A 19,692-nucleotide genomic window follows, 5' to 3' on the forward strand; every position below is an offset into this window, starting at 1 on the left:
ATGATCAAATATTGTTTATACTGTAGCATTACTTCAGAATTATTAATTAGAAAATGTATTGAAAAAGTCAGGTTTATGCTATCTTATAACAAAAGATTTTTTCAATATTATAAAATCAATGTATGCTGGATTCCGCTTAATTGGGACACATTAGGACTAATTCATTTTGGCCCAATTAAGCAGCTGCCCAAATTAAACAAACTAATAATAAAATATGTAATATGTAGGTAAATAAATAAGTAGGTAAAAAATAATAATTAGGTACCTATTTTAATGCTTTATTAACCCAAAATACAGAAAATATTTGTACTATAAATTTGCCAGACTCATGATGATAGATAACTGATTCATATAATGTTAGTGTTGCCAAATATTAGTAGTGACATACACAAGGGTTGACCATTCAATCTGTTCCCGATCGAACAATTTTTCCTTTCTTTTTAGTTAGAACATGTTCTAACTAAAAAGGGAGAAAGAAAAGGATTCGTCCAAAAGACATTTTACGGTCTTCCTTTGAGCAGTTTCCTTTACTTGGAGATGGGCCACTTTGGTGGGAGTGTCCATAGAATCCACCAGCTCGATGCTGGTCTCAACAATCGGATGGCTGCTATCTGAATCTAGACTTAATTATGCACATAATACCTTCCAAGGAAACTCTAGCTGTCTTCCAACTCAGTTGAGAGATCTCAAAAAATTGTCTGGCAATCTTTGTCCCTTTGCTTTTAAGGGGATTGTCCAATCCAATCCAGAGCAGGGTCAGTAACTAGCATTCAGGTCTGCCTCAGATGAAATTCCCATGTGATATGCTGACCCCCCTCTGGAAAATCCAAACTATCTGAGCAAGACAAAATCGCTTTGTCTCTGCCAATTGTTACGCCTACATGACATTAGTGTACATAGTGCCTATATATTTTTGGAAGATTACTAAAATATATAAAAAATTGCTAAATTCTTTTTCTGTTATTGTCCCAATTAAGCGATTAAATTCTGTATTAATTTATTATTTTGGTTTCTGTTCTTTGCGATTTGGCCCAATAAAGTGGCTGCCTCGATTAACTGTTGTCCCAATTAAGCAGAATCCATTGTATATATTAATATATTAAAGAATGTTGAAATTGAAACTAGAAATATTTACTGCCAATCAAATTATTTTATATTTCTAATGGAAAACTATTTTATAATATTTGTTACAACATTGCTGTACAATTTTTATGAATAAGTTCTTGCAACTCTAAACATAATTGGAATAAAAAGTGTATAACAAATTATTTGTGAGAATTTAATTATAAACTTTATTAGATATGTAAACTACATGTTGAACTTTGGACTGCTCCTTTTTTTAAAACAAAGATGTTATAATGTATTAAATTATTTTTATCATCTGAAAAAATAGGTTAAAATTTATCTCTATATAAAAAGATTTTTTATTGAAATGTGTGTATTTATTAATATTTATAAAGGATATACAGTGGAACTTCACCTTATGAGCACCTCTCATAATGAGTAATTTGCATAACGAGCAAAACAAATTGTAAAAAATGACTCGCTTAATCAGCAATGTTTTGCATAACAAGTGACGAGGAGAGAGGAAGTCCTGGATTGTGCATAGAGTTTCTCGAACGGGGTTCTGGTTGTTTTTTTAACCCAGGAAATTCTTCTCATCCCTGGAAATCCTGCAAATTTCATAAAATAAGAAAAAAGTGAACGTTTAAGTGAAAGCTGTGGAAGTTCTGCAAATAGAAAGTATAATTAACTCATAAACTGTCAGAATACATTTGTATTTATTAATTTTAAACCTACGTATTAGTTTTTTTAATTTTTCCTTGTTATGGCATGTCACAAATGGTCAATAATCAATATGTAGCTTATTTGTGGCAAGACTCTGAAAATTCTTTACTTGTCAGAATCTGTAATATCTGTGCTTATGCCGTCTTAATTTTTAACCATGCCCAGTAGCTTCAATAACTGCGTAACGCCAAGTTGTGCAAATTGGGCAAGGATACAAACGAGTATGAAGTCTGCAAGTATAAAGTTTTTCTTCATAAACCTAATTATTAAAGCCAAACAAAATATCTTGAAATCAAATGATATATCTTAAAAATAATTAATTCTATCCCGGGACAAGCAAAAGACTGGGAAATGAGAAACCCTAATTGTGCACATGCTCCATCAGTCTGTGCTTAGCACTTGTTCTGCAAGCATCTTAGTGTCGCTTGTGATCACACATATTGCGTACAAACATCAACAACCATAGCTTGTTATATAATAAACATGACAAATTCTTGGGCTATGTAAAGGTTAAAATTAAATATTGGAAATTGATTAATTTGACTAGAGGTAGGCAGTTATGTTGCCATCTCATATTAAATTTAATGACCAATTCCAAATTAAATTTTAGAAATGTCTAAATTAAAAATTAATTATTTATAATTAACTAAATTTAATGGTGTTTGGAATATGAACACGATTCCAATGATGTTCCGAATGCCATTGTCAAACTTCTAGGCTTACAAGATGGCATTGCTCAATGTTCGACTTCACGTTTTAGAGATGAAAACTTCGGCTGCAACCTCTAATATTTAATTATAGCCTTATAGCCTTACCTATGCCATATTCTTGGGCTATCTTTTGGCATGTTTATCAGACATATTACTTGTGATTTTTTTTTTTGTTTTCTGCAAATCAAATTTGCATTTAAAGTTGGTTTATTCCATGCTAGATGAAAAGATGATGATTTACGCTCCTTAACAGTGCATATTGTATAATTTTCTTTCAATAAACATTACAAAATATTTGAGAATTTTTCAGCGTGGAATGCATTATTGTATTTTACATTAATTTATATGGGAAAAATTGTTTTGCTTAACGTGTATTTCGCATTATGAGTAAGATTCTGGAATGAATTATGCTCATTAAGTGAAGCTCCACTGTATTTATTAGTTATATTTCTAATATATGATTTGCAAATAACAGATCATACAGAAATTGTAAATACATCTATGTACTGTACCTTGCATAGAAAATATCCAAAATGCATAATTAATATTTATTTTTAATACAAAGTTCTCTTCTGAGTAAAAAATATGTTCTGTTAAAATTGGTACAGCTAAGGTTCCAAATATATAAGTGTAATTTAAAAGAATTTTTTAAAAAGTTTTTAAAGAAAGGATATACATTATTTGAAGAAACTGTTAAAAATTGCACAACAATGCAGAAATTTAGCATTTTCTTCAATAATTATGGGTTGGAATTTTAACAGTGAGAATTGTATTATAATTCTGTAAAAATATGAAATATCAAAATCTGTTGCCAGCAGCATAAAAAAAATAAAATGTGCATGATGTCTAAATCAGCCAAAACATGCTGTAGTTGTTCGAAATATAATTAGTGTTCTAACTAACTGGCCTAAACAATATTTTCAAAGACTGTACAGTGTTCTGGGGTTAAACTGTAAAAAAAATGTTAAAAAGGCCTTTATCATCATCACAAGCTGCCCACTCTACCAAGCAAAACCTAGGTACAACAGTTCAGAAGAGGATGCAAATAAGTGGATGATGACATGTCAGAAAGATCAACTGTGAATGAAAGGTAAATAGTAATAGTGGCATCGCTGCTGGAAAGAGACAGAAGATGGGCAATCCAAGAAACTGCTGCCAAATTTGGACTGGTGCACAACAGTGCATATCTTAAAGACCAAATTACAGACGAAGAAAATCATATATTTGAGTGAGCAACTTTCTTAAAGACATCTTGGCTCCATACTCTCCTTATATGAGTCCACATGACTTCAATCTTTCTGCAAAGAGAAGGAACAAACTCTTGGAAAATGCTTTAAATCAAGAGAAATTAATATGTGTAATAGGCCATTCAGTAACAGATGTCAATAGAACTGAGTCTGCTGAAATCATGGCCATAATTTTGGAAGCCATTCATTCAACTCTGTATATGACGAAGACTATATTAAAGGAATGTAAATAACAGATATCCAGAATGAAGGCAATTTTCTCACTATTAAAATTCCAAACTTCATATATGAATATTTATAAATTAATATAGTCGCCCCTTATCTTGTTATAATAAATTCCAAATTTCTAAATGTATTTAAAAAGAAAAAAAATATTATCAGTTAAAATTAAATATGAAAATTGTTAATTGAAAATAGCCTAGAAATATTGGAAAAGAAAATGTTTTAATAAATTGGAAGAATGTAAGGGATATGGAGAGATTTTATTACAGAGAAGAACTATTTAACAGCTTGATAGATGAAATTATCAACAAAAGGAAATGAAACACTAAAACAATCCTCTAAAATGAAAGAATATAGTAAGTTTGTGTAGCTTTAAATAAATGTAATTATTATAAAATTGTGATAATTACATCATGATTTTAAATTGAATTTGGCAGTTAATACATTAAATATGTAATCTGTTGTTTCAGTACTATAACTTTTATGTTTACTTACCAGAATCATAAAGACAACATATTTGATATCAAATATCTTGATCTGTCCTCATAATTTATAAGATAGGTTTATTAATGTTTAAATATTGGCATTAGAATTTATTATTCAGCAACATAAATAACTTAAATAAATATTAAGATTTTTAAATAATAGTGATGTATGCCATGCATTTAAGAAAACAAAAATATAACATAAAATTATGGTTTTTTAAAATCAAATTAAATCTTCAACTGATCAAGATGTTTATAATTGAGTTGATTAATACAATGTAGATGAACAGTCTGAAAAATATCTACAGGATGACTCTGAGGGTAAAATATTAAATTTATTTTTAAGAGTAAAGATTATTTTTAAAATTTAGTCCAGTAGTTTTAGTATAAATTATACCATAAAAATAAGTAATTTATCACATTTTTGCAATGTTTAATCTTAATCAGAAAAGCTTTGACAATACTGAATTCAACACTAAAAATTTCCTTGGTTTTATTGATCAAATTAACCCTGGTTTTTTTTATCAGACTTTTGTAATTTTTTATATATATGACTAAATGCATTGTAAAATGTACTATAGTAAAAGATTGCTGTTTTATTTTAATGGCTATAAGGAGATCACCAAGATAAATTAGGATCAGAAGGAAGCCATTAGTGTAAAAACAAATCATTTGAATCTAGTGCTTCTCAATAATTTCTAAAATATTAAAATATATATGCAAGAAATAAAAAAATTTACATATATATATAACAGGGTGATCCGAAAGTAAAAGAAAAATCACTCTGTTTACTAAGATTATTTTGGAATAGCTGCATATTGCTATTTGTGATTCACATTTTTTAAAAAATGGTTAAATCATTTCATTGAAAGTATCTCCGTTAACTACCTTCTGGGCTAACCTGTAGTTACTACATGTATATAGTATAAGAAGAATCAGTATTTATAGTTTGTTTGATTGTTCCCTGTATACAATTGATCGACTATCATCAAAAACCAACAGATACAACATAAAATTTTTTGTGGTGATATTATTTAGGATATTATGTTAATGTTTTAATTCTATAACTTATTACTCAATATAAATTTTTTCTACCATCCTTGAAAGTTTGACAATAAATAAATTTTATCAATTTTATAATAGAACATAATTTCACTTTTAGGTGTGCAATGGTGATGATTATTTAGAAATTGATAATTATCAGATGAAAGAAATATGGACAAGATATCATCAGTTTTATAACAAAACTTCAGAAGATCAACAGGAACTATCTATCAATAATGAGAAAATTTTCATAACTAACATAAATTCGTCGTCGTCTCCAATAAATATTAAAATACAAATTTCTGAGCTCTCTGTTCAAGCATTAAATCGTGTAGAAAATTTCCTATTGTGCACTAACTGTGGAAAAATTTATTGGCAAGGCTCTCATTTCGATCGTATGAGAAAGGCAATGTCAAATATACTTATGGAAACGGGCCAAACTATTTATTCAATAAATGATGTGAGTTAAATTGTTAACTGTAATTTTTTAAAAAATTATCATTAATTATATCATAACACAACGTAAACAGATGGCAAAACCATAAATTTAATATTTGTTTAAAATTTAACTTAATTCAAATGCATTTTCCCTGATGAAAACTTCTTAGAAAATTCTTGTATAAAATCAATAAGTGAGATAAGCTTTGATCCTGATAGTGTATAACCCTTCATCAAGAATTAACATGAGAAATAAAGTGAGATCCTTTTCATTTTTGTGTTGATAGCAGCCATACAATCTAAAAGTGCAAGTTTTAGTGATATATTGTTATGCATTGCTTCCTAAAAATAATAATAATAATGATAAATACTATATATATTACACTCAATAAAACATTTATAATATGTAAATACAAATTAATGATGATACTCCAAACTAGCCTGTACACTCTTTCCTTATAAAAGTGTACAAACTTTGTTTTCTCTCTGCTAATCTTTAATTTTTTATGATATAAAAAGTTTTAGAAATAGATTGTTTCTTTTGCCTTATCTAACTAGAACTACATTGTCTGCAAATAACATGCACCATGGTTCCTCCTTTACTATACTCTTAAAAGTTTATATAACATTATAATATAAGAAGATATGGACTTAATGACTACAGCAGTGGACACCTACTTCTATCCCGAAGCCTAAATATATCTCCATATCCTCAATTTTACTCTCTGACCTGTTAAGACATATCCTGTACTGTTGCTATATAGGATGAAGGGAATGGGAGAAAACCAAGTACCTGCCACATACCTGCCATTCTAGAAACTTCATGAAATTTTTCATAATCTATGAATACCATGTTCAAGCCTCTCTTATTATTTACCACAAAAGGAATACCAAACTTGATGATGATACCAGAAAAACCCAACAACTTTTTCAATTCACAATTTAATTGAAAAATAATTCATGTTACAAATGACATCATTAAAAATATGAATAACTTTGAGAACAACATATATATTATCATACTAAGGTCTGTAAAGAAATTATACACACACTTAAAATTTGTATAGAACTTCAGACAATGTTTATTTATACCAATTTAATAATTAACACTCATTATTATAAATAATTACTCATAAATAAAAATATTCAAATTTCTGAGTGATAAATTAATATAAAAATTGCAACCAAATCTGCTGTAAAATAATTATGCATACAGTTTATGTATCACATCATATAATTGAATGTACAGTACTTAATAAGCAATAGGTAAATTAAAATGCATATCATTTATCCCTCTCACATAATAATTGTATCATTCTGACTTAAGTTTTTACAAAATGTCACAAGGAAAAGAATTGAGTGAAAAAGTGAAAAAAACTTTTTGTATCATAGACAAGGAAAATCTTAAAGACAGATTTCAACACTTCTGAAAATGCACACAATTCATAATGTTATTTAAAAAGGTGATCAATATGGGATAAATAAATATATCTAATCAGAAAGAAGCTCTAAGTGAAAAGAAGAGTTTTCCATCTAGTCACCTCACAAGGAATGCCGACATATGCCATTGCTGCTAATTTGTCATGGAAATGTCTCATTCAATGGTAGCTAATGTTTTCAAAAATAATGATAATGTTCCCCTTGTTAAACTCAAGACAAAAACTTACAAGTGACCTCAAGCAAAACAGATTAGAATGGGCAAAGTCAGTAATGAGTTGGACTGATAAATGGAAAAATGTGTTTTCAGATGAAAAATGTTTAATTAATCTGAATAGACTAGATGGTAATAGGTATTATTGGCATGATTTAAGAAAGCAATCAAGAGAATACTTTAGCAGACAGATGGGAGGTAGTGGAGTCATGATTTGGTCAACATTTCCTTTTAATGGCAAAGGAGATACAGTACAGAGTCAAAAATCGGCACCCTGGTAATCGGAATTGCCCGATAATCGGCACGATTTTCAGTCGGACTGTGTCGTGCTGAATCGAACGTTTTTGATACTAAATTTACTTCTAAAGTATAATTTTCATGTTTTTATATTCTTCAATATATTTATTTTGTTTGTACAAAATAAAGAAATAATTTTTAACGATACGATAGCCTCGATTATTATTATAAAAATTTTCGTTAGGCTTAAAATCGACGAAAATTCAACACGAAGCGACACGCAACGGAGAAAAATTCAACAGGAAGCGACACGCAACGAAGAAAAATTTGAAAATCGGACAGGTTAATATATTTTTTTGTACATAGACCGTAATCGGAACAAATCCCTAATCTGAACAACCCCACTCCCCAATTGATGCCGATTTTCGACTCTCTACTGTATTATCACAATTAATGATAGAATGACTTCATAAAATATCAAAATATGTTTTTTGAACATATTTCTTTTAATCAGTGATCCAAATGGAATGAGTGGATATTTCAGAAAGATAATGCTTCCTGTCATGCATCTAAATCCACCAAAACTGGTTTAAACAACAAATAATAGATGTAATGAATTGGCTACTGTATAGTCAAGACTTAAATTCCATGGAAAATGTGTGAGCTATGCCACACTAACAACAAACAATACACTACTACTCATGAACTGACAGTTGCAATTTATAATTTTTCGAATAAAATAAAGTTACATAAACTGTAACACTTGTCAGAAACAAAGCCTAAGAACAGTTAAAAGCTAATTCCAAACAAAGGAATTTATAAGTATTAAATCTTTATGTAAAAGGACAAATTTACTAGTGTGTGTATAATTCTTTATAGATCTTAATATGATAATATATATGTTGTTCTCATTGTTATTCATTTATTTTTAACGATGTCATTTTGTAACGTGACATATTTTAAATGGAATGAGCACTGTTTGAATTATTTTTGAACTGCTCTTCTGGAATCTTGTTATCATCCATACATTTGAAACACTTGTCAGTATTGAAATTAGCTGAAAAAGTTTAAGTATTTCTGGTAACATCATTCAGTTTGATATTCCTTTACTGATAAATAATAAGAGAGGCTTGAACATATGGTATTCATAGATTTAGAAAAAAGCTGATGAGATTTCTGGAATGGCAGATACAGTATGTGGCAGGTACTGTACTTAGTCCTCTCTTATTCCCTTCATCCTATGTAACAATAGTCCAGGATATGTCTAACAGGTCAGAGAGTAAAGTTAAATGAGGATATAGAGATATATTTAGGTTTCAGGATAGAAGTAGGTGTCCAACCTACTTCTATCCTGAAACCTAAATGCCTGTAAACTAAATCTCCTGCTGTAGTCATTAAGTCTATATCTTCTTATATTAATGTTATACAAACTGTTAAGGGATAAGTGGGAAGGAAGAACCATGGTGCATGTTATTTGCAGACAATATAGATCTAGTTAGTGAAGATAAGAAGAAACAGAAAAGGTTAGAGAAATAGATTAGATCATAAAAAATTAAAGATTAGAGGAGAGAAAACAAAGTTTGTACACTTTTACAAGGAGAGAGAGTATATAGGTTAGTTATTGGAGATAGGAAAATAAAAAGGATGGAGAAAGTACTTAGAATGAATGTTAAAGTGGATGAAAGTAAAACAGAACTATAGCAAAAAGAATAGGTATAGGGTGACAAAAGTGGTGGAGTACTTTCTGATACGAGTACAATTAGATTAAAAGGCAAATTATACAAGACAGTTCTTAGTATCTGAATGTTAAGGAATAAAGAAATCTTAGGTAGAAAAGATGTGGAACAGAAATGAGGTAGGTTAGATTTGTATATGGGATTATCTTAGCTGATGGGATTGAGAATAAGCATAAAACAGGTATTTTAGGAGTAGGGAACATATGCTTCTCTAGAGAGAAGATTATAGAAAATAGATTCAGGTGACTTGGGCATGTGATTGGAAGAAGAGAGGATGAATTGGTTAGATGAATTATGAACTTTTACCTATCTCCATTTCTTGTAATTCTCAAGAAAAGTTGGAAACAGCATTTAGGAAAGAAAGGAGTAAAGTTAAATGAGGAGATAGATAACTTGATATGCTAGCTCCCCAAGCCACCCTATTTAAGACTAATTTTTTGAGCGGGAAAAGGGGGAGGACAATGATGATATTCCTTACATTTACTTACTGATATGTATCTGTTATGCTGAATAAATAAATGTTGCTCACTTCACACAGTAGACAATAATTTATGAAATTAGCAATTGTACCAAGCAACATCAGGGCATCATTGAGATAAATTTAAAAACTTATCATCTAAAAAATTTTTTGGCTGTTTTCACCCTGTGGGCACTAAGAAGGCTTTTATTTCATATTTATTGTGAGTTCAGCCAAGCTCACAATGGAGATAACCAGATGGTGAGGATGGGTCGGACATATCTGGGATGAACTGTCCGAGAAAAACTCCTGCAATTACTCTCCTGGATTTTATCCAGACTCCCCCAGAGCAATAGTCTGACATCTTAACTGCCTGGACCATTAAACTTACATATTTTGGAGAGCTTTCATTTTTGTTTACCATAGTTTTTGAGTTTCATTTGGTTACCTACATCAGTGGAAACAGCTGCAGCCAGATCGACTACATGCTGGAACAGAGACGTGACTTCAATGATAGCATCACCGATGTAAAGGTCATTCCGTCCAATTGTCTGACCCCACAGCATAAGTTGCTAATCATCGACATGAAGATCATCACACAACGTCAGGGCGGCCGCATGAAAGGGCCAATGATGATTAATTGGTGGAAATTGCAGAAACATGAAGCTGCCATGATCAACAGCATTACCTTCCCTGAAGCCAATGGATCCTCAATTGACGCTGTGTGGAATACGCTCCACGACTCCATCACCACAGCTGCAAAGACGACTCTTGGAGTCAAAAATTTAGGTAGTCGGCACATCGATAAGCAGACATGGCTCTGGACAAAGGAAGTACAACAAAAGGTGTGGGAAAAAAGATAGCCTTTAGAGCTTGGTTCACCAATAAGATCAGCAAAAACTGGCAGCGGTACACTGCAGCCAAGTGGGAAGCCAAGAGAGTGGTGGCTGCAGCACAGGCCGAACACCATTGAGATCTTTACAAGCAACTTGACTCACGGGAAGGTGAGAAGAACCTACCATCTACCGACTGGTGAAAGTGCGAATGAGGGCTGTGTGAGACATTGGGCACTACATGTGTGTGAAGGATAAGAATGGACAGCATCTGTGGGATAAGAAGGAAATCTTGAGCCGTTGGCACGAACATTTTGATGCGATCTCAAACATCGAATTCCCACATCCACCGATTCCTGAGGGTCTGCCTTGCTCTGGGCTGGTCCTTCAGATCACGGCTGGGGAGGTGTCTGCAGCAATTAGAAGTATGAAGAACCAGAAGGCACCAGGACCAGACGACCTACCAGCCGATGTCTGGAAGCTCAAGGATCTGCACACTGAAGCTACAACTTGGCTAACTGCATTTTTCAAAGCTGTGGTTGCCTCCAACGATCTGGTCCACAAGTATCACCATATTGGTCTTCAAGAACAAGGACGACCCAGCAGAATGCTCCAACTACTGGCCAATATGCCTACTCTCTCACACCATGAAAATCTTTGAGCACATTATTGACCGACGTCTACGTGACATCATTTGGATCAGTGTTGGCCAGTGTAGCTTTGTGAGGGGCTGTGGAACTGCCAATGCAATATTCACAGTCTGCAGGTTGATGGAGAAACACCAGGAGAAAAATAAACCACTACACGTTGCCTTCCTCGACTTGGAAAAGGCCTTTGATCGCGTACCCTACCAGCTCATTTGGTATGCACTCTGCGACCACAGAGTGGCTGAGGACCTCATCAACTGGGTCAGAATGTTGTACACAAATACCAGCAGCCGAGTGAGGTGTGCAGCTGGTATGTCTGACAACTTCCCAATGAATGTTGGAGTTCGTCAAGGCTCCACACTGTTGGCACTGCTATTCATTCTCATCATGGACACTATCACAAAGAATATAGAGAGATGTGCCTTGGACGCTGCTTTATGCTGACGACATCATTCTTGCAGCTACCATTTGAGAAGAGCTACAGTGCCAGGTGCAGGGCTGGAGCAATCATCTGAGTTGTTTTGGCTTGTGCCTTAAAACCAAGAAAACCTAATATCTAGAAATGTTTCCAAATGTGGGCACGATCCAAGTCAATGGTGATAACTAGTATAAAACACACACTTTTCGCTACCTCGGCTCAACCCTACAGAGTAATGGAGGCATTGACGACGAGGTACAAGCAAGGGTGAATGCAGCATGGTTACGATGAAGAGAAGTCACTGGTGTTCTCTGTGACCAAAAGTTGCCCGTGTACCTAAAATCGAAAATCTACCGAACTGTGGTACAACCTATCACTCTCTATGGTTCCGAATGTTGGCCATCAACTAGAGCAACCAAACGGCATCTCCATTCCATGGAGATGCTCATGGCTTGCAGGACACTTGTTGTTTCCCTCCTCGACCATATCACTAATGACACAATATGCCAACAATTTGGCATCGAACCCATTGAGGCAAAAATGAGAGAGAGATGCCTGTGCTGGTTTGGCCACGTCTGACGATCAGCCCCAGATACAGTTGCCAACACTGCCTACCACCTAGAGGTGAATGGCCGATAGCCACGCAGAAGACTGAAGCAACGATGGCAAGATGCTATCAACGCAGACCTAAAGGCTCTGCACCTGAACCCAGATGATGCACTTGATCGAATAAAGTGGTGTTCGAAGATCCGAACAGCATACCCTACATCTGTGGGACAACACTAAGAAGAGGAGGAATAGTTTTTGAGTTTCTAATTTTGATGGTTAAAATATTAGATACTATAATTTTTACTTAGTCTTTAACATTAAATTATCACTTTTTAATATAAAAAAAATTATCAAATTTGTATTATTCGTTAGAAACCATGTTGTAAAGTACTTTTTCTCATCTTTCTGACAAAATTTGAACTAAACATAGAAATGGTAATGATGATATTCAATTAACTTTTTTAAACTCTATAATGTATAGATTTATTTTACATAAATAAACATTACTTAATGATATTTTTATACTTAGCCACAATCTCCAAATAAAACACCACTAACAAAAATTTTCATCTGATACTTTCTAGATCATAATTCAACAGATGAAACAAATGTCGGGTATCACATTGTAAAATATTTTGTGAAATTGACAGTTGATGTGCCAATTTCATGAATTACACAAATATTTGCATATTTTAGAAAATGAGAACATTCTTGACTCATCCTAACATACACAAGATGAACAATGTATATTTTTACTTATGCAGCCTAACATGTGACTACATTTTGAAATTTTAACTTTAATATGCTGATATATTTAAAAATTTAACTGAAAGAAAGAAAATATTTTCATACAGGAAGATGAGATCGAAGAAGAAATTAAGAACTTCACCATACAGGAATACGAATCCAGTTTAAGTAACAGCATATTTAGGGCATGTAAACATGGGCCACCAGAAGCGGAAGAAGAGAGAGAAATATCATCTGCTACAGAATGCAAAATGCAGTCAAAATGTTGTTCCAAAGATTATGAAGTGGATTATGACTCGCTAGAATCAGATGATGATCAATGTGAAATGGTTTTTAATTTTTAAAATGCCATTTTGATTCACTGCATATTTTTTTAATGATCATTTCAAATAATAAATACATAAGATAATATATGAACTTACATAGATATGTTGTCCATTTCCATCATTTTTATTGTTTGTGTAAGTAATTTTTAAAAATTAGAATATAACTATGTATATAAATTTAACTACATTCTGATATTTGTATCAAAATGCTTGAAGAATAAATATTTTAATTAAATTTAATAAGAATTTAATTTCATAACTACTGTACTATTATTTTTCGTTGCAAATATATAGTAATATTGTAGTACAGGGATCAGCAACCTTTCAGCAGTGTTGTGCCTGAACTCAGTCACAGTGTTATTCCGGGTGCGACATGATTTGCCAAGTTTATTATATATGTTATCAAAATTAGTCCAGTTATAATTGATTTCAAAAATGTATAATTTTGAAGTTAAGTTGTTAATTGAATTATGTTCTTACATGTGAAGCGCTTGCATAACATGTAAATGGAGACACGGAGCGTAAACAGATGCGCCGTAATAGAAATATGCAAATGAGATTCGGGATTGTACCATGGCCTTCGCTGAACTATGATGTCCATTTAAATATGTAATTAATAATCTTATAATACAATCAAGATGAGTTGATGATGATAATAATAATAATAATCACAGAGCCCAAATGGTTAGGAGTTGAAAGTTGAAATTTGGTATACAGTTAGAGTACGTCATAAGAACGTACACTAAGAAGGGATTTTTTGAAATCCTTCCCCACGGGGGAGAGGGAAAAGATTAAGGCTTATCCTAAAGAACTCAGCTTCTACTGTACTATTTTAGATGCAATTTTTTGTTTTTAACTGCGTTTTAATAGGGTACCACATTTAGTACAGTACCATGTGAAGATGAAAGAAGTGTATTCCTTAACAATGAGAATGTTAAGAAAAAGTGACGTGCAAGATTTACAGGTGCAGATGCATTTTTGCTGGAAATCGAACATATTTTTAGACCCATCTAAAAATTCTCTAATTAGTCTGGAAACAGAGGGACCTAATTCTTGCATTCTATGAAAATGGATAAGATTGGCTATAATGTAATAATCTTAATCTTTGCTATTGTTACTTTTTGCCTGAGCAACATCAGGCTTATCTGCTAGTTAAAATATAATTTTTGCTACATTTCTATTCAATCAGAGTGCCACTGAAAATTGTCCTGCGTGCCACAGGTTGCCGACCCCTGTTGTAGTACATGGTCAGCTTCATTTGCTCTTAAAGAGCATATCTGAACATAGATGATCAAGTGAGCAAGTTTGGCTGTTACATCACTTTCCTACCAAACTGATTAATAATAATAATTCCTATTATATATATAGGGTGAGTCTTGTGCTAGGAAACCCAAACATTCCTTAACTGTTTGCTTTATTGCTTTATGATTTTCTATGAAAATTTACATGCATTTATCTACTATATAAAGCTGAAAAACCAGATTCTGTAACTGTATGCCTGTAAAAATGGCCACTGGGGCACCCTAGCTATTATTTAAATTAACAATATAAATTATTTTGTATTTTTACAGTATAATATTCAGTATATTATTATTTTTATTTGTAATTTAGTATGCCCCAATGCCTGCATCGGGCCTTTTGACTTGTCTTGTATATTATAAAACAACATACTCTTAAAACAATATTGAAAATGTCCCATAAAGAATCAAAGCAATAAAGAAGTTATTGAGGAATGTTTGGATTTCGTAGCAAGAGAATTTTCCTGTAAAATCCAGTTTGTAATTTACTCTTATAAAAAAAAAACTTCAAATAAAAATGTTGTTTTGCAACTTAAAATTTTGATTTTCTTTATTATATTACCATCATCTTACAAACCAAAACATCCACACTTTTCCAGTAGAGAATTTATTCAGTAAACAAACAATTTTTGGCTTATTTTATAAGCCTGATTCAAGCATAGCTTTGAAATATGAATTTCTAATATTCTAAAATATGCTCAACATGCTCTCTGATGATATTTACAAATTTTTAACCAATGGAACATTAGTTTCGCATGCATTTGTTTTAACATAAAGTACAGAGAATCATATTTTAAACTATATTATACATACATATACAGTAGACCCCCCTATAACACGGGTTCATATAACATGGCGAAAAAATTGCGATCGTGTTCATATAACACGGTAAAACGTCATCGCTGACTTGTGTCACGACAGGATTGGTTGAATCTGGACCAATAGCGGACATTGCACAAACTGTTGAGTTTAAACGAGCAGCGGACGTACTAAAAAACATTTATTATTCAACGGCCATAAAAATTATATTTTTATTAATGATGTCTCCAAAGTTCAGCAAATTTTTTGCAGAAAAACAACTTATCAGATCAGGAAAGATGCGCCGGTCATTCGATGAGCCGCTCCGCGATGAAAACAAGCTTAAGCAAGGGCTTTGTTGAATGGTGCACACTTGGTAAGTAATCCTACAATTTTTTGTTTATGGCATAGTTTATATGGATTATTCCCAAAAAATTATACGTGATTTGGAAATGTTGAGTCAAATTAGTCTAGAATCGGTTAATTTTATGGAAGAAAACCTTTCAAACAGCCGTAGCCCCTAAACTGCACAGAGGCCGGGCTGTGATTGGCTCACGTATTTAAGTGACTCGTACAACAGAGAATTCATATAACACGGAACATATCTACCGTGTTATAGGGGGTCTACTGTAAAATCAAATCCAAACAAGAATAAAAATTTCATGCTTAGCCATTGCAGTTTCATTATGTATGTGTCAACCCTGTTTTTTTGGGGGGTTATCAAAAAATGTACATTGTGAATCCCTGTTTACCACATAATCTTTGGTTCTAATACACATGTAAGGCAATGTTGAAAGGTGGTCTTATAACATTCTTAATCAGTGTTCATCAAAGAACTGTTTGCTTCATTGAGATTTGCAGATAATCTGGGCTCTGTGGCATGTTGTACCAAAGTAGTTTTGGCAGTTTAATAATCTGTTTGTAAATCTGACATATATGAGTTGTCCATTTCACCATTACTGTTGCACAGCAATTTGTAGATTGGTGTTTCTGCATAAGCATAAGCAAACATTTAAATACTTAGCTATTTGTTTGTGAATTTAACTAAGCGTAGAATTGAAATCCACAATTATTTGCCTAGGTGATGTACTGTACTGTGTGGTTTTACATTGGTATCAAGTTGCAGATGTTTGCTTTTACTGTACTCAAATTTTTGAGTCAGGTTTTATAAAATTCTTCTATTGTATCCATGTTCTATATTCTATGTATGTATTTTATGTATGTCGTTCTATGTATTTTTTTATAGGCTTGACCTTTGTAAATAATGTAGAACTTATTCAGCATTCCAATTTAGAATATCAGAAATTCGTATTTCAAAGCTAGGCCTATGGCAAACTCATAAAATAGCCAAAAATGTTTGCTTGACAAATAACTTCTCTTCTGGAAAAGTGTGGATGGTTTTGGTTTATAAGTTCATCTTGTTCCAGCTTTGTCAATGTGTTTTATATTATCTTTAAATTTATTTTTAAAAACTTATCAAGATATTTGCTGATTTTCAAATAACCTCTAATAATTTCATCAATCCACTTGGGAGTTGTGTTAGCAACCAGGTTGGAAACCCCTTGTTTAGATTAATTAAATTAAACTGTGATAGATAGCAATGTGTAATGAATTCTCTATGGAAGATTAAAAAATCTCAATTGAAAAAAATAATAATAATAATCCTTGTATGCCAATGCAGAATTTTTAATGATTCATTTTTTTTATAATAATAACTGATCTACATACCAACAGTAGGTTTATTAAGTAAATTACAGAGGTAAACAACTGCTTCATTAAGTGAGTTTATTCAGTAGCAATACATGTAATAAGCAAACTTATTTTAATTTATTATTTAATTAGTTTAAGAATTTGTATGCCATTGGTATAACCCATTCACTGAAGGTGATCAAAGCATTTTGCATATTAAAATAATCAACTTACAAATCAGCAACATAGTCTTCATATTCAAAATAACCAATTTAAAATTTATTAAGATTTTTATTTTTTGCATTTGTTATCTTTAATTTTGGACATATCTCGTATAATTTCATTGCTTGAATGGGAAAATAATTTTCTGTAATTTTGCATGGCCTTTAGTTTATTACACAAAATCTAGTAGTTATGGCTGCATATATAGCTTTCCGTTAGTTTAAAATTCAGTCTAAAATTAATAAAATGTTTTCTAACAAATTTTTTTCTTGGTAACTATATAAAAATTACAATTATCTCTTGCTTAATGTGGGATTTGACTAACACATGAGATTAATTGCAGCAATCCCTTTATGCATGCGGCATGTATCAAAATACAGTAGCAGGATTGAGGGATTAATTAACTGCATTACTCAAGGGATACCTGTATTACAGTAAAACCTAAACAAAATGAAACCTGAAAAATACAGAAACCTACCTAAACAGAAAAAAAATTCTTTAAAATGGAATGATTTTTTTTAATGTTTAAAAAACTTGTTCAAAACAGAAAAAATTTGGTGTGATGCGATACCAATTTATACAGGTTTTATTGTATTAAATTGATTTTATGTAGTTGTCATATGACTGTTTTGATAAACTGAAAAACTGATAAAGTGAAATATCTTTGACAAAATTGTCATTTACATCATCTCTCAAATACACTATTACTTTCATTCAACGTACTAATGTTTCAAATTCATTTCCATACATATTAGATTTATTTTCATCTGAACTGGTTATTAAGCTTCTATATCAGCTTTTTGTTTGAGGACTTATCACAATTTTGGAGAAAGTTTTCACTTGGACACCAAGAGACTTCTTGGTCATCTACTTTGCTGTCCAAAATGCATATTTAATAATGATCCTCTTTGGTTTAAAGCAATGATTTTCAGGTTACAAGCTCTGAAATAACTGGTTGACCATCTTTCATTAATGACCACAACATTAACTTATTGTATTTGAATTTCATGGTTTGCTTCATACCCACTGGAATCTGGGCAAAACTATTCATACAAAAGACCTGATAAGGATTAAGTATTAACTATTGGCTCTTGCAAATGATATCATAATTCTGTTGAGTTTATAAAATTAAATGATTTTGGAAATGAAAAGTAGCCTAAATCCTTCCTGGAACTATCCTGAATACACGTTCGTATAAATTGATTCAGCCATTCTCAGGTAATGTCAGAACGAATGGACCAATCTGAATTTTATATAAATTATCATTGTTGACATGAAAACTCCATAAATACCAAAAATCAAATTTTACAGGAGCAACAAAAAGCAATTAATATTGCATACAACAATGTAAGATTCTTTCATGTGCAGGCTCATAAGTTGTAATCATATAATTACCTAGATTTACTATGCTTGCAATGGAGAGTGCTGTGTTTCATCCACAGTTGGATGTGTGCTTTCCCATTGACTTAATATAAAAAAAAAAACAGTTACAGTTAGCTGAAATGGAAATACATTGAAAAAAAACAGCCTATCTGATGGTCCATAAAAAAAAGACAAGTGTAAATAACAAAATGAGTTTATTACCAAAAGTCAGGTACAAAATGGTTACTTTTCAACATAATCACTGTGAAGATTGAGGCTTTTGTCATACCTGTGGACGAACTTTGCAATCCCCTCTTCATAGAATGTTGCTGCCAGTGACTTGAGATGGGCCTTAACATTGTTTTGAAGATCATCATTAGTTTCAAATCTCTGCCCTCCTAGTAACATTTTCACTTCAGGAAAGAGTTGGAAATTGCTCAGTGCTAAATTGGGGCTATACACTGGGTGTTTAAAAAGTTCCAAGCTGGGTGAAAGTCTTCACACCTTTCATGTGTGAAAGATTTTCACCTCTTTCCTGAACTGAAAACATGGCTAGGAGGACAGAGGTTTGCGACTAATGATGATCTTCAAAACAACGTTAAGGTCCATCTCAGTCACTGGCAGCAGCATTCTATGAAGAGAGGTTTGCAAAGCTTGTTCACAGATATGACAAATGCCTCAATTTTCACAGTGATTATGTTGAAAAGTAACCATGTTTGTAGCTAACTTTTGGTATTAAATTCATTTTGTTATTTACACTTGTCTTTGTTTTATGGACCATCAGAGGT

At 32.1% G+C, this 19,692-nt stretch overlaps 1 protein-coding gene across 3 annotated transcripts in view; it reads left to right on the forward strand.

Moving 5' to 3' along the window:
* Positions 1 to 13,772, forward strand: part of Nbr (exonuclease mut-7 homolog) — a 78,265-nt gene extending 64,493 nt beyond the window's left edge. For 2 of the 3 annotated variants that reach the window (XM_067284606.1, XM_067284614.1), the window contains exon 18: positions 5,615 to 5,966. In XM_067284606.1, the coding sequence (XP_067140707.1) occupies positions 5,615 to 5,965 (351 nt within the window). In that variant the 3' untranslated portion in view covers position 5,966. Of the gene's footprint in view, positions 1 to 5,614; positions 5,967 to 13,316 lie in introns of those variants that run through there. The other variant, XM_067284622.1, reaches the window with a different exon arrangement.
* Positions 13,773 to 19,692: the final 5,920 nt, after the last annotated feature.

The sequence above is a fragment of the Centruroides vittatus genome, unplaced genomic scaffold (assembly GCF_030686945.1).
Source record: "Centruroides vittatus isolate TY-2023 unplaced genomic scaffold, ASM3068694v2 contig_1215, whole genome shotgun sequence".
Taxonomy (NCBI): Eukaryota; Metazoa; Arthropoda; class Arachnida; order Scorpiones; family Buthidae; genus Centruroides; species Centruroides vittatus.